This window comes from Bactrocera latifrons, unplaced genomic scaffold (assembly GCF_001853355.1).
Source record: "Bactrocera latifrons isolate USDA-ARS-PBARC rearing strain unplaced genomic scaffold, ASM185335v1 scaffold_0, whole genome shotgun sequence".
In the NCBI taxonomy this organism is placed as follows: domain Eukaryota; kingdom Metazoa; phylum Arthropoda; class Insecta; order Diptera; family Tephritidae; genus Bactrocera; species Bactrocera latifrons.
The window spans coordinates 3,080,043-3,096,017 of record NW_017534406.1 but is presented as its reverse complement, the minus strand read 5'-3'; the positions used below and the strand labels follow the sequence as shown (position 1 = coordinate 3,096,017).

Genomic DNA, 15,975 nt, shown 5'->3' with positions numbered 1-15,975 from the left:
TATAAATATATTTTTAAACTTGTGGAATATGAGTTGGCAAGTGCTACAAGTTGAAAACTTTTCTCGCAGACTGTACATGTCTGTACAGTTGCGTATACCCGATTCGTACTTGAGTGAATCAATTCGTTTAGCGCCGGCAGTGGTTGCTGCTCTCTCACCTACTGACACTTTTCAGGTTTTATTTTTACTTTTCAATTCATTCACATGTTGCTTTTCGCATTCAACACGATAACACGGTACAGAATAAGAGGAGCACATTCACCACTTTCAAACGTGCTTGGTCTACTTGTGTATGCGATAGAAATTCCAACACATTCTCATTTTAAAATATGTTTTGTTCTCGTAAAGGTGCCAGTGATAAGGAACCAATTAAAAAGTATTTATTTAACGGATTCAAGAAACATTTGTAAATTTCCTTTGTGATCATGACAGGATCTCCAAAGAATGCACTTGAAACAGTCATTAAATCACATGTGAAAAACGATAGCCTATTTTCAATTATAAGCGAAATAAATCTGCATTTGTTTCTGACCAATTTGTCACCAAAATCGTGCGTGTTTTGTGTAGACCGATTAATGTCATCTTGTTTGGAATGACTAGTAATTTTTGTTTATACTGAACACGTGTTTGAAAGGTTCTGGCATTATCTGTTTCAAAAACTTATGAAATGTGAAATTCGTTATCTATACATAGTCATGCACATGTCTTCCAGAGCTTTCCTTGGCGTTTCCATACAACTTGTATGCATTCCAGCTAATTTTTCCGGTCCTCTTCTTAACACCAAAATCAGCATTGATTATCTAGTTCTTGTAACTCATTCTTCAGTGCTTCTATAACTTTCGTTCAAAAAACATTCAAGGGGGCCGTTCAAGGAACCATTTGTTATGTCGTTATCGGCCGATGGGGAAGGGGTGTTTTTATGTACTATATAGTATATGAACTTAGTACCTTCATTAATAGTATATTATCTACGAATATGAATTGTACCAATAAACTTACAAAATACTAATAAAAAATGTAAAAAGCGGCGTCTTATCAAATTGTGAAGATTCCAATTGCATACATACGTACTTTTTTCATAAGTCTTCAAGTTTAGTTATGCTCGTGTGCCTTCGTAAATGCTTAAACATACACATACATATGTAAGTGAAAATTGTTTATATTTAGCTATTCGTAACGTGACACTCTGACACAAAATATTTTTAATATACATATGTATGTATTTAAATAATTAAAAGCTCAACTGGTGAGTGAAATAGTGGGGTTATAGGAGAGTCATGAGACTCTGTACGTTAAATGAGCTCTGGAGTCGTCCAATAAGATACATGAATCCGATCGATTAGTTTGTGTGACAGCTATAGCAGTCCAATATCGGCGGTTCAGTAAATGAGCAGCTTTTTGGTGAGAAAAGTACGTGTGCAAAATATGCAGAACAATAACTCAAAAATTTGGGCGCTAGTTCATACATACATACATACATACATATACAGACGGGTGGATGGAAGGACAGATAGCCGGACATGGCTAAATCGACTTAGATCGGCATCCTGATCATTTATATATATAAATATGTACTTTATAGAGTCTCTGATCTTAACTTTCGGGTGTTACAAACATGGTGGCAAAATTAGCAAGAATTCAAATAAATTTGGTGCTTATACTATATGCACTTGGTTACTTTTGGGGGAAATCCAATAAAATTCGTCAACTGTAAATATAATCGTCTGCAAAACTAAAAAAAAAAAAAAAAAAAATATTTACCTAAACTAAAGATAAGAAGATTGTAATAGAGAAGGTCTAAGTTTCTGATAATGTCAAATCTACACTTAAAGTTTTTCTAACTGTTATAAGTATTTAATAATCTTTTTATGAAGGCTTTGAGATCAAGAGATTAAGTAACAGCTTTTCACAGCTCTGAAGTGTTGGTAAATAAGATAATATTTTAAATATATGTATAGACGCACATGCCTTTGAAATATGTACATATGTTATATGCGTACATAAGTTTGTATGTTTGTATTTATGTATGTCGCCCCACTTATCTTTCAATTGCGCTCTTTCAATCTGACGTAATGTGTTTAATTCATACATACTTACATATACTTATACGCAGTTAATATACTATTTTTGCATAATATTACATTGTGATATCTACAAATGTAAGTATGTATGTATATTAGTTGACGGTTAGACCGCTAATTTTACGAAAATTTCCGACTCCCACAATCCACACGGTAAATATACATATGTATGTACATATGTACATAGTACGTATAAAAAATTGATTTGTTGAACAATTGATATTTACATTTGCTGAATGAAAATTGTGTGTGTGTATGTATGAAATGAAAATTAGTTAATTTGACTTTTATGATTATTACACGTATTCCATTGGGAAGTCTTAAAGGCTATTACTAGTACTCATACTTTACCTCCATATATACACCTGCTCAAAATAATAGTTACACGACAAAACTAAGTACTCCCAACAGTTTAAAAAACTTTTAATGGGCTGTATGCGACAAGTTATGCTGTMAGTTTAATTAAGATAATATGGCATAGCCCTTTCTAAGAGAATGAAGCATGTGATCCCCCGAATTAATGCGTGTGCCAGTTTTACGTGAATTCTAAGAAAAAAAAATTGCTCAATATAATACATCGTTACACATAAGTGAACTTAGCTTTTTGTGAAAACCAAATTAATTTTATCCAGTTTTTTTTTATCTGAATTGGTAAGTTTTCTTTCATTAAAGCTCAAAATGCTGCAGATAAATTAAATTATTTTTTAATCAGATGGGTCGGAAGTCACATTGCACTGTTGAAGGACCCCGGCTGGTTTCAAACCTCAGAAAGCAAGGAAAATCACTTCGGGAAATTGGGAAATTAATAGAAAGGTCTCATAATTTTGTTAAAAATGCTTTAGGGCGAAAATATAGTAGGGAGACTCGTGGAAGGCCACAAAAAACGGGTACAGTTCTTGATCGCCACATTGTAACTATTTGTAAAAAGGACCCGTTCAAGTCGTCGAAGGTAATAGCGGCAGAAATTGGAAATGTAGTAAGTGCCCAAACAGTTCGCAGGCGTTTGCAAAAGGCCAAGCTACCAGGACATATAGCCAGGAAATTTCCATTAATGCGATCAAAAAATTTAGATATGAGGTTAAATTTTGCAAGAAGTCATTTAGATTGGTCAGGACATGAGGGAACAAAAAAGTGGAGAAACATCTTATGGAGCGATGAAACTAAAGTAAATTTATTTGGAAACGATTGTGAGAGAAATGTGCGTCGTCCAAAAGGAAAGGAGTTTCACGTTAGATTCACAAAACAAACAGTGAAGCATGGAGGTGGAAACATCATGGTGTGGGGATGTTTTTCTTGGTATGCAGTAGGTCCTATATACCGGACAACTAACAAAATGACAGCATTGGAGTACAAGGAAATACTTGAAAATGTCATGATATCCTATGCTGAAGAAAACTTACCATTACGTTGGGTATATCATTAAGATAATGACTCAAAACGTACCTCCAAACTGGTTAAAAAATATTTTCAAGATAATAATGTTAACGTTTTGCAGTGGCCAAGCCAATCCCCGGATTTAAATCCAATAGTAAACCCATGGGGAGAACTAAAAAAAAAAACTGGCCAGTTAATCTATCTCTAACAAAGACCAGTTATGGGAGTGCATACAAAAATCTTGGTATGAGATACCTAAAGAAACCTGTCAGACCTTAATCAGTAGTATGCCCAACGAATAAATAAAGTAATCCAGAATAATGGTGGATATAATGGCTATTAACTGAGTAATGTTAAATATACAACAAAACTGTTTTATCATAATTTGTTTTTCCCAAATAATTGTTTTATTAAAAGTGTACCTATTTTTTTGAGCAAGTTTATTTTAGCTATGAAATGTTTTTGGATCTACATTTGTTTGTTTGCTTTGTTTTTAAATGCAGTTTATTTAAATAAGCTTGTAAATATTTGAAAAACATAAGTACGTTTGCGTTTTTCTTAAAAATTTAAATAAAACTTTTTATTCATGAGTTTTATTTGAAGAAGTATTGTGTAACTATTATTTTCAGCAGGTGTGTATGTAACTACTTTTTATCCTACGAAACGATAATATAATAATTGACTTGAGATCCAACCATACATCATTTGATAAAAATTAACCTGGACTGCAAAAAAACTTGTTCATATTTGTATGCAAATCTTTATTACCGCCGTATACTTAATTAAATTTTTATACTCTTACAACATGTTCCTACAGAGTATAATAAAAAGTTTTGTTCACCTAACGATTGTACATATCACCTAAAAATAGGCGAGATAAATGTAAGGTTATTTATGGGAAAATTAATAGGACTGTGTCGATTAAAAAAAAATTTATAGCACCAATCGTTATAATTATTTAAAAACTTTCAAAATAGGCTCCTTCAGCGTCGATGCAGCGCTGCCAGCGCGATTTTCAAGCATTGAAGGCGTCACGGAAGGCATTCTACGAAATAGCCTTGAGAGCCGAGGTGTATACTGCTTGGATCCCCGCTGTCGTCTCAAATGCTTGCTTTTTATGCTTATATTCATAGATCCATGACTCGTCACCAATTATTTTATTCAAAAATTGGACGTCACTTTCACACATGTGCCCGCCGCAATTTTTGGTCGTCATTGAGCACTTTTGGGACCTTCTTCGAGCATGTTTAAGTTGATAAATGTATCATCTGGGTAATTAAACGAATACTCAGTCGACGGTCTGAGTTCAAATCTTTGCGTACACGAGAGACATTGCCGCCTCCCAGCCCTCCAAGAAGGTCTGGTGGCACCGAAACACACCACTTCTTGCTAAAGCAGCATCTGGTTAAGCCTGCTTGATCATACATATCAAACGTCTCTGTCGCAGATTTATCGAGTTTCGCACAGAATATCATCGCGTACTTCTACTCTAACGATCGCTGCATTTTCGGCTTGCACCACTCACAGAAACACGTTGCGCGTAAATGTTTGTCCAGACTCTCCAGGTGCTCGGAGACAACTGACTGAATCCGATCGGTGCACTCACGCTCCGAAGTACAAACGCAGCAGAAGAAAACCAGTCCTATTACTTTCTCGACAAACCCTGTACTTCTTGGCTTTAATCCTTGCAAGTTGCAAGAGTATGACATGCGCGGTTAAACTCGAACTTTGCTCTTTCTTACTTGTGTTCATTTACTTGCTCTAAGCAATGGCTGGAACGACTTTCAGTGCTCATCTTTGGAGCTCCATTGGCCAAACTGTTCGTTAGTTTCGATTTAATATTCATAAACTCGCGACCAATAAGGTAGTGATAAATATAGTGTCCTCAGCTGCGTTATTAAACATCTCCATTTGCAAAACCGACGTCAAGTAAAGGTCAGAATACTTGACGTCGGTTTTGCAAATGATTGAGGATTTTTGGTACGAGTCTAGCAATGCCACGCTTCATACGCAAGGCTTTAACCAATATGTATTGAGTCGATCCTTTAGACATGTTGGGATCCTCTGCTGTCTCTGTGAGGCCAACAAGGTGATATTCAAGCAATGTTTTTTTTTATACCCTGAACAGGATATATTAAGTTTGTCACGAAGTTTGCAACACCTAGAAGGAAGCGTCGGAGACCCTATAGAGTAAATATATATAAATGATCAGTATGTTGAGCTGCAAGTTTTTAAGATATCATTTTGAAATTTTGCAAACGTCATTTTCTCTTCAAGAAGCTGCTCATTTGTCGGAACGGCCGATATCGGACCACTATAACATATGTGTATGTAACTGCCATACAAACTGAACGATCGGAATCAAATTCTTGTATGGACAACTTTCACATTTGACAATGTATCGTCACAAAAGTTGGCACAGGTTATTTTCTAAGATAATTACATATGTAATATACGAAGAAATTGTTCAGATCGGCTTACTATAACATATATGTATGTACATAGCTACCATTCAAACTGAACGACCGGAATGTATTATCTTCAACAGATTTGGCCTGAATTATTATTATTGACAACAACAGTATAATCTCCGAAGAAATTGTACAGAACGAGCACGTGCCATCTTTTGTATCTGTGAAGGGTATTATTAGTAGCTTCGCTGCAGTTAGGTTATTTTAGTGTTGTAATACATACTTTAATTCTCTTTCAATTCCCTCCATTAAGGGCTCAATAAGAAAATGGATTTTAATTAGGAATAATTTGTCCAACGTCGCTGGCAAGCTTAAAAATTTATGATTAATTAAATAATTGACTAGACGTTCACTTCGTCATTACGTATGAACATACACATATGTATGTGTGTATGTGTATGTATGTTTGTATTTAAAATTGCGCAAAGTTCGCTTAATTGTAACTGCGCAAAAAATTAAAAACATTCCGACTGCAACAGTCGCAAGATTAGGTTTATATGTCCATTAACAGCGCATGTACATTTGTACACACAAATACTGCGACAGTGTGTTTGTAATGTAAGTATTTCGGTACTCAACTTGTGCTTCATTACAGCCGCGATAAATAAAATTGTTGTGTATTGTGTGAGATACTATTAATATTTTTCTGGTTGTAGATAATATGGAGGGAGGTAAATCCACTCGTGTTTAGTAGCAATAGTATTTCTGCTAATAAAATTATGAATATGGCACACTAAATAATTGTCAAGTATAAAATTAAGATGCAAACTCACAACTCTTTAATCTCATATTTATTTATATTTCTTAACAAGAAGTTGCGCTGAAAAATCCGTTCCATTTTTACTATATATTGAGTAATTTGGGGGTTTTCTTATGGAATTGCATTAGTCACTGATATCTGGAAATTGCTATTGTTGTAACGCTAGGCTCAACTGTCGTGGAAGTTGTTTAATATGTAAATTCTATATTAAATTTTGCAAGTTAAATTTATTTCAAACATTTTATATATGTAGCAATGTTGCTAAGTATCCTAATCAGCGGTGAGATTATACAAATATTTTTTGTTGTGTAAATTCTATGCTTTATTATCATTCAATCAAAAAAGTCTTGCGGTATTTTCGCTAGTTGGCGCTGAGAGCGCGTAGTTTTAGTTTTATTCGTCGCATCGGGTCATGCTATACCTTTTTGAAAAGCTCATTTCACGCGCTAACACGTTTTTGATTGATTGTCATTAGTACTACTACGATAAAGGCAAAAATGCATCTCATGCCGCCAATAAAATTTGTGCAGTTTATGGACCCGATACAGTTTCCATTTCCACCGCACAACAATGGTTTCAACGTTTTCGTTCTGAAAGAGACCGGCATAGTAGCAGCCATAGCATCGGTCAAGAGCTGGGCATGATTCATCAAAAAATAATTTATGAACACTTGAAAATTGAAAAAAAAAAAAATTCAATAAACATACCGCAAGACTTTTTTGACAAGCTATTATTATTTGCATACATATGTATATTGGGTAGTCGAAAAAGTCTTTTCGTATTTCTAATCAAACTTCAACTCCTTTTTTAATTTATACTAATAAATAAATACACAAATATGTAACGTTTTGTTCGACCACTTTTTGCTATATTTCCGCTAGAAACATTATTCCATTAGTGTAAATCGAAATTTCAAAATTTCCAGAACGGAAGCGAGCAAACCATTGTTGTGCTACACGAACTGATACAGCATCGTCTCCGTTAACTTCACAAAGCCATTGGTGGCTGGCATGGCATTCTTCCTTTTTTATAGAAAAAAATTTCAAAATATTAGGTTGTCAAATATCTCCCTTCCGCCTTTTTGTCTTTTGAATTTCGCGGCTATGTATAAAGCGCTACAGAGCTCGTATTTGGTAATACTATCCATCTTTGTCTTGACATAACCTACAAAACGACGCTATGCATTATAAGTTTGGCTATTGCGTTCAACAGTTATAGACGTGTAAACATGGAGTTCACTAACGCCGAAATTCGCGCTATTTTAAAACTTTCCTTCGTTAAAGGCAAATCCACTGGAGAAACGTTCAGTGAGATTAATGTTGTTTTGTTGGATAGTACTCTAACACTTCGAACTGCGAACGAATGGTTTCGACGATTGAGAGCGTATGAAAACGACACCATGGATAAGTAAGCCGGCAGAAGACCTGTGACGACAAATACCGATCAAATCATGAAAAACATCGTGCTATACCGGCATGTGGCATCTCGTGACATCGCCCAGTAGATGGGAGTTAGTCAGCAAACCATATTAAACCATCTGCAGAAGGCTGGATACACAAAAAAGCTTGATGTTTGGGTGCCGCCTGATTTGACGCAAAAAAACGTTCTGGACAGAATCAACGCTTGCGATATGCTGCTGAAACGCAACGAACTCGACCCATTCTTGGAGCGGCTGGTGCCTGGCAACGAAAAATGGATCACATACGACAATATCGAGCGAAAAAGGTTGTGGTCGAAGGCCGGTGAATCGTCTTAAACAGTGGCCAAGGTGGGATTGACGGCCAGGAAGGTTTTGCTATTTGTTTGGTGGGATTGAAAGGTAATCATCCACTATAAGCTGCTCCAACCAGCTGGCCAACAGGACTCGTTAGAAGCTATGGGGGGTTTTATCGCATCCACCATATAGCGCGGACATAGCGCCAAGTGATTACCACCTGTTCCTGTCCATGGCTAATGCCCTTGTTGGTGTAAAGTTGAACTCAAAAGAGGCTTGTGAAAAGTGGCTGTCCGAGTTCTTCGCAAATAAGGACGGGGGGCTTCTACGAGGGGGGTATTCTGAAGTCGCCATCTAGACGGAAACAGATTATTGAACGAAACGGCGCATATTTGAACTAAATCCGATCACTGTAACACTTTTTATAGAGCATTGAGTAAAGAGCACAGAAGCGGAAGGGAGATATTTGACAACCTATTAGGTGTAGCGAATTTCTACATTATTTTCACTCATTTTTGAACACCTGTAATTTTTTTCAACTTCCACGAATTAAATATATATATATATATATTTTTTTTTTTTTTTTGATAATGACCTTGATGAAACTACATATGTTTCTCGGCAGCGTAAATAAATTAAGATATATGTAGAGCTAAAATTTGACACGGGGGTCGCAGTAACAAGAGACACCTGTGGGAAACAAATTTTGAAAAAAAGGGTATAGTCTCGCCGTTTGAAATGTCTCAGGTGAAATTCAGTGAACACACCTGCCAACATTGTAGAAATTGGAGAAATCGGATGATAACCCCGCTCACTCCCCATATAACGATTCTGTTAAAAATTACCAGAGGCATGATAAATCAATTATTGAACATGTCAATAACATAAAATTTTGCACTCGAGATCATAAAAGCGGGTTCTATAGGAGCCGCTGTCAAAACTTGACGATAGGCGCGGCATCGTCCACATTGAAGTTAGAAGCCATATCTCGGGACCTGCTCGACTGATTTAAAGTAAATTCGACAAATAGCTTTTTCTTAGCATTGCTAAGTTACAGTATGAAGTGCTGCGAATCGAACTACAACCAGCCTACTTCTCATATAACACAATTTTAAATTCGATCTGTGTCTTTCACTTTCCCTGTATTCAAAGTAAGCACCAATGGATATAACAAGATACAACTTTGGATGAAAGCTCTATGTGAAGTATATCAACTTGTGACCCATATCGGGCCAAAAGTGTTCAAAGCTCCAGGTACCGAATATATGGAGCACGGTGAACTTTTTATCGAAAATATGGGTCAATGTTATCAAAAATATAGAAAGCGAAGTTTTTTAGCTTTCGAGATGCCGAACGAAATTTAATACGTACAGTACATATATATTTTAAAGGCAATCGCGGCAAACTTAAAATATCCTCTTCTGGTCATAAATAAGTTGTATTCTCGTATTATTTAGAATGCATGCATGGAACCTCAGTGATTGTGTTCGCCTTATACTCAACACTGTACTGCCAGTCTGCTTGAACCTCATGCTAGCTGCATTTGAGTGTACGTCTGTATTTTTGTATGCCGCATACAATTAGACAATTTTCTTCTCGATATTGTCGATTCGTTGAGTCGCTATTTCAGCAAATTAATTGAACTATGTACATATACATACATACATACATATGTAAATTTAATTAGAATGTGCATATATATGTACATACATATGTAGACATTTTTAGTATGCTCTTATGGAATCTGGCAGTATATTGTTGTTCCGGAACATTAATTATTGCGGAAGAACATACTAATATATGCATGTATATATATATATTTTATAAATATTTAGTAATATATATGTAATGTTGCGGCAAATGTGCCGTAATCGCAAGTTTTTTTTTTAAACCTCTATTTTATTTACGCTGGCAACTGCACAAAATCTGTCACTTCACCAACATAGACAGCTATAACAGCAAATCACAAATCACAAATCACATGTCATTAATTGTATTTGACGCTCGGCTGATTTAAAATTATCATTTTACAATGTTCAAATGATATTATCAAAAAATTTATTCGTCAACAGTAAGTTATTCAAATGCAAATAAAACAAAATTGGCTAATTAACGTTTGTTGCAATGTGTTTTACTTGTAATTCTTATCATACTGAAACACATCAATCATACAAAGCAATAATGTGCATATTTCTAAATATACATATCTATATACATACTTATATATGCATACTTGTATGCTATTCAAGGTCATGCGCATGTGTGTTTGTATGCAGATAATAACAGGCACCCTATAATTGAACCAAACAAATTTGAATTGATTAAATACTTGTTCCATTAGCGCCTAAACTGGTCGGCTTTGGGCATGTGCGTACTATTAACTATTAACCGTTAATTGCAGACCTAATCGACCTTTCAAACCCCTAACTGTTGTGAAACCTACATATGTATTTATGTATGTACATACATACTACTCGTATATGTATGTACTGAATGTCGAAGCATATTTATGACTTGCGAAAACTTTTCAACTCAATAAGGTTGCACAAATCAGCCTAATTTCAAAAATTTTATTGCAAAATTGTGTTATTGTTAATAATTAAAACGTAGTAAAGATATCTCTTTCGTATTTACATTTAGTAAAAAATTATTTCATAGAAAAACACCAGATATGTACTTTCATATACTATACATACATATGTATGTATACATTTGTCGTATGTCATAAGGAAAGTAAACACATTTATTCATATACGTAACGGATATTAACAATTGTTTTGTTGTTTACTTCAAAATTAAAGTTATTAAAAAATATTTGCTAATTTGTACGTTTGTTTCTTCCTTTCTTGTGACGCTAGTGCCAAACAATTGTTTTTTTTTTTTTTGTTTTTTAACAAACAAAAATGTGCTTTTGGCAGAACTTTTAATCTTTGAAGGATTATAACTTTTGAAAGACATTAACGAATTTTAATTTTTCCTAATGTTAAAAGTCGTTTTCCAATTCATAATGTTAGGAATAACACCGAATTGAGAGTCTTTGGTTGTAGAAAGCATGCTCGTTTCAGCTTTGTACGCCTTGACTGCAATAAGAACTGGTTGGTCCGTTAATGTAATTCGGTCAGAAATCCCTTTGCCCGTTTTTAACAGATACTAAAGTTATAAAAAGTTTTTCGAAAAATATTTCTCAGCTTTAAAGTGTATATAAGTTAAGCTAAATATGGAAAATGTATAGAAATTGCCTTTGTAGCCATTAACGCTTCATTTAAAGGGTTACAAAGAGGTTTTTTTTTTTTTTTTTTKAAAAAATCGATTTTTGTTTTTTCATATTTCGATAGCTTATATTCTTAAAAATTTAATACCAAATTTCAAATCGATATCTCAAATAGTTTTTGAGCGATAGTCGGCTTAAGTACAGCCGCTCCGTTTAAACAGCTCCATCAATTTATCTTTAAACGCGATTTTCGAGTTTGCTGCAATGATTACTCAATCTGCCTATAATTCTATATACATTGACCTATCGGATTTTTGATCTAATTTTTTAAGGCCAAAAACGACCAAAATTTCGGTTGACATTCAACTTTTTATTTTTTAAATGCCTCTATTTAGTGAATTTTTTTTATTTTTTATCGTGCGTTATTGTACGGAGAATATCTCTAGTTTAACGAAATTTGTTATTTGTAGGTTTCAATTACGGCGAAGGCCGGAATCCCTGCAGCAGTGGACGACCTTCTCCTCAGAGCCGCCAAATATCTCGTATAGCTCAAAAATAATATTTTTTTTTTTTTCAAAAATATCTCTGTATTTTTGAAACATGTATAAATATGTCTAAAATATCTAAAATGCATTTCTGTTTTGCAAGTGAAACAATAGCCCCTTTATAACGCTTTCCAACAAAAATACATCTCTTGAATTATCTGCCGGGCATGGATTTACACTAAAACACACTCGCAGCGTTACTCATACGTATGGGCATACACACATATGCAAAAGTAGTCGTTGTCAATGATGTATTTATTGTTCCGCTTAAAACGTAATCGATATTTATTTATTTGTTTAGTTCTCACGAATACGCCATGCTCTTCCGATGCTGAAACTTAAACTTTCATTCACACCAATTGTATGTATGTATGCATTTGGCGAAATGCACTTTACACGCACCAGTTGAGGCGCATTGACTTTGAAGCAGTTTTGGTATTGACTATAAATATGAGTTCATCTGTATAACAATAATCGCTAACGCTGCTAACTCCATCGCCTTTCCCAATGCAACAATGGAATTTTGCAAGCGGCTCGCGTGCACTTTTTCTGCAATTAAATCAATTATAGTACATACATATGTATGTATATATGCGAGATGTGCATAATAGCGAGAGGTTTAGTGTAAATGATCGCTGGTTTTTCCATATGTCCGAGCGGAAACAAGTTTCTAATTTTCTTCTATCAAATAAGAGCATAGAGTATGTGATTGTTTATAGTATTTTGTATGTACCATTGAATAGATGTAAACAAAATATGTGTTTATACACTTGCCGCAGTAGCAGCTTCACGGAATTGTAGATATCACATTCTTGTTTTCCTATTCCTGCGCCACTGTTGCAAATTTCCTTAATAGCAAACTGAGCTCTGAGCTGAGTGTGCATGTTTGCAAACATCCATGTAGAGTCTTAGCTAGATTTGTACATACACACATATATATATATATATATACATATATGCCTGCATATAACACATTCTAATAAAAGGTATTTGTTCGTTTCTTGCAGTTATTCACATCTAAAATGGGTTTACTCAGCGAAGGCAGTCCACTCTCATGGGAAGAAACCAAAAAATTAGCCAATCATGTGCGTGAACATGGCATTACGCAGTTTATAAATCTCTATCACAGGCTAAAGGATCGCACTGGCGACATACTCAAGTGGGGTGATGAGGTTGAATATATAATTGTTAAGTTTGACGATGAAAATCGTGTTGCACGTGTCTCACTGAAAGCGCCAGAACTACTCAATCACCTTAATGAAAAAGAATTAGCCGATCCCAAGGGCGTAAAATCGTTGTGGCGCCCCGAATATGGTGCTTACATGATCGAGGGTACACCAGGCAGGCCGTTTGGCGGTCTTATGGCACATTTTAATCTAGTGGAGGCGAATATGCGTTATCGGCGTGAAGAGGTCACAGAAATACTGGACAAAGATGAGTGTGTCATGTCCATAACGAATTTTCCACGTTTGGGCGCACCGGAATTCACACATCCCATCTACTATCCAAATCCGGACGATCCGAATAGCTCGGCTAAATCGCTATATTTCCCAGATGAAGCCATATTTCCAGCACATCCACGCTTCAAGACGTTAACACGTAATATACGTAAACGACGTGGCGAGAAAGTCGCCATCAAATTAAAAGTTTTCAAAGATGTAAACACCAAACTACCCGTAGAGGGTGCACCCAAGGGTGAACCCGATGTCGTTGCACTCGACGCCATGGGCTTCGGTATGGGCTGTTGTTGTCTACAACTTACATTCCAGGCCTGTAACATCAATGAGGCACGCAAATTGTATGATCAATTGGCGCCATTGTGTCCCATTATGTTAGCACTTACAGCAGCATCACCCATATATCGTGGCTATTTAACCGAATCCGACTGTCGTTGGAATGTGATAAGCTCCTCAGTAGACTGCCGCACCGAGGAGGAGCGTGGTCTACGGCCACTAAGTGAAAATAAGTTCCGTATTGCAAAATCGAGATATGATTCGATCGATTCATATCTATCACCAGAGGGTGCCGCCTATAACGACGTACCGCTCACATACGACGAACAAGATTATAAACGTCTACGTGATGGTGGCATTGATCCGCTATTGGCGCAACATGTGGCACACTTGTTTATACGCGATACGGTTTCATTGTTTAGTGAGAAAATCGATCAAAATGACGAAGAGGACACGGACCACTTTGAGAATATACAATCGACCAATTGGCAGACAATGCGCTTCAAGCCACCTCCGCCGAATTCGTCGATCGGCTGGCGCGTGGAGTTCCGGCCATGCGAGGCGCAGATAAGTGACTTTGAAAATGCTGCCATTGTTTGCTTTGTCGTGCTGCTGACACGAGTGATACTATCGTATCAGTTAAATTTCCTGATCCCCATTAGTAAGGTGAGCAAGCGATAATAATATAATATACATATATAATGAACCAAAAAACATGTTTTTAATTAATCGTGATTAAACTAAACGTAAATATCAATTGTTTTCAGGTTGATGAAAACATGCAAACTGCTCAGAAGCGTGACGCTTGTCGCAAAGAGAAATTCTGGTTCCGCAAAACTTCTAAAAAGAGCTGCTACATAAACGGCAACGGCGTTAATGGCGTACACAACGGTACTAAGGAGAATGGCGAAATCAATCATGAGGAATACGAATTGTTGACAATTGGTGAAATTTTCAATGGCAAGGTAAGCAAAAATTGAACTCTGTGATACAACAGCAATACATTAAATTAAATGATATATTTCTTATTGCAGGCTGATACTTTCCCTGGTCTCGTGCCGCTCATTCGCAGCTATTTGCAATCAATGGAAGTTGATCCTGACACTCATTGCACAATTGAACAGTATTTACGCTTCATAGAGAAGCGTGCTTCCGGTGAGCTGATCACAACTGCTACTTGGATGCGCGAGCAAGTGTTAAATCATCCAGATTATAAGTGAGTAAATAATTAAAATTTTTTTAAGTTAAATTATATAACACAGCCCACCATTAACTCCAATAAAACATTGGTACTAATTTGCGTCTAAATATCAATTTTTCTCTTGCAGACAAGACTCTGTTGTAAGCGATCGCATCAACTACGATTTGCTCAAACGAATCAAGGATATTCAGGAGGGCAAAGTTATCGAACCCACATTACTCGGTAAAGGCAATCATTCCAAAACGAAAGATTCGCTACCGCCCGCTCTGCAGAAGCAGTTGGCATTGAACGGCTGCTGCGAGAATAAATGACCACCCAATGCGCAGGCGCAAACTATAATGGGGCAATGTGATCAGCAGTAAATTTTTTTATTAAATGCGTATAAGCAAAAGAAATGTGATGCTATAGGTTTATGATGATGACGAAACTTTTTTACCCATCGTCGATGCTGCAAATTGAATGTTTTTTGTTATACTTAAAAAAATATATATATAATTAATGAAACAAAAAAATAGTTCAAAAACTTTTGAAAGTAATTGATTTAAACCAAAGCCTTATGGCTAATATATAAATACATTTTATTTGATATATAAATAAAAAATAAAAAAACAAAAAACGTAATATACTATGTGCAACCATATAGCGTATGTATGGCCGGGTGTAAAATTTACTGTTTTGAGATTGTTGATTAATCCACAAATAAAAATATATGCAATTTTTTGACTTATTCAAAGTGGATTTATGTTCAATGTTATTGTATCTCCTCTCTTTGAAATACGTATGTTGTGAAAAAAATAACTAAAACTGTAACTGTTTGTGAGCACTGGAAATTTTTAGAAATGATTATTCAAAGCCAATGTAGAAACCTTTATTTATATATTTACA

General features: G+C 35.6%; 1 protein-coding gene across 3 annotated transcripts in view; it reads left to right on the top strand.

The window, feature by feature from the left end:
* The window catches only part of LOC108973349 (glutamate--cysteine ligase), a 20,657-nt gene extending 4,780 nt beyond the window's left edge, over positions 1 to 15,877 (top strand). For 2 of the 3 annotated variants that reach the window (XM_018940779.1, XM_018940694.1), the window contains exons 3-6: positions 13,164 to 14,555; positions 14,657 to 14,854; positions 14,924 to 15,105; positions 15,218 to 15,877. In XM_018940779.1, coding sequence (XP_018796324.1) covers positions 13,179 to 14,555; positions 14,657 to 14,854; positions 14,924 to 15,105; positions 15,218 to 15,401 — 1,941 coding nt within the window. In that variant the 5' untranslated portion in view covers positions 13,164 to 13,178 and the 3' untranslated portion in view covers positions 15,402 to 15,877. Of the gene's footprint in view, positions 1 to 1,389; positions 1,411 to 13,163; positions 14,556 to 14,656; positions 14,855 to 14,923; positions 15,106 to 15,217 lie in introns of those variants that run through there. The other variant, XM_018940618.1, reaches the window with a different exon arrangement.
* The last annotated feature ends 98 nt before the right edge of the window (positions 15,878 to 15,975 follow it).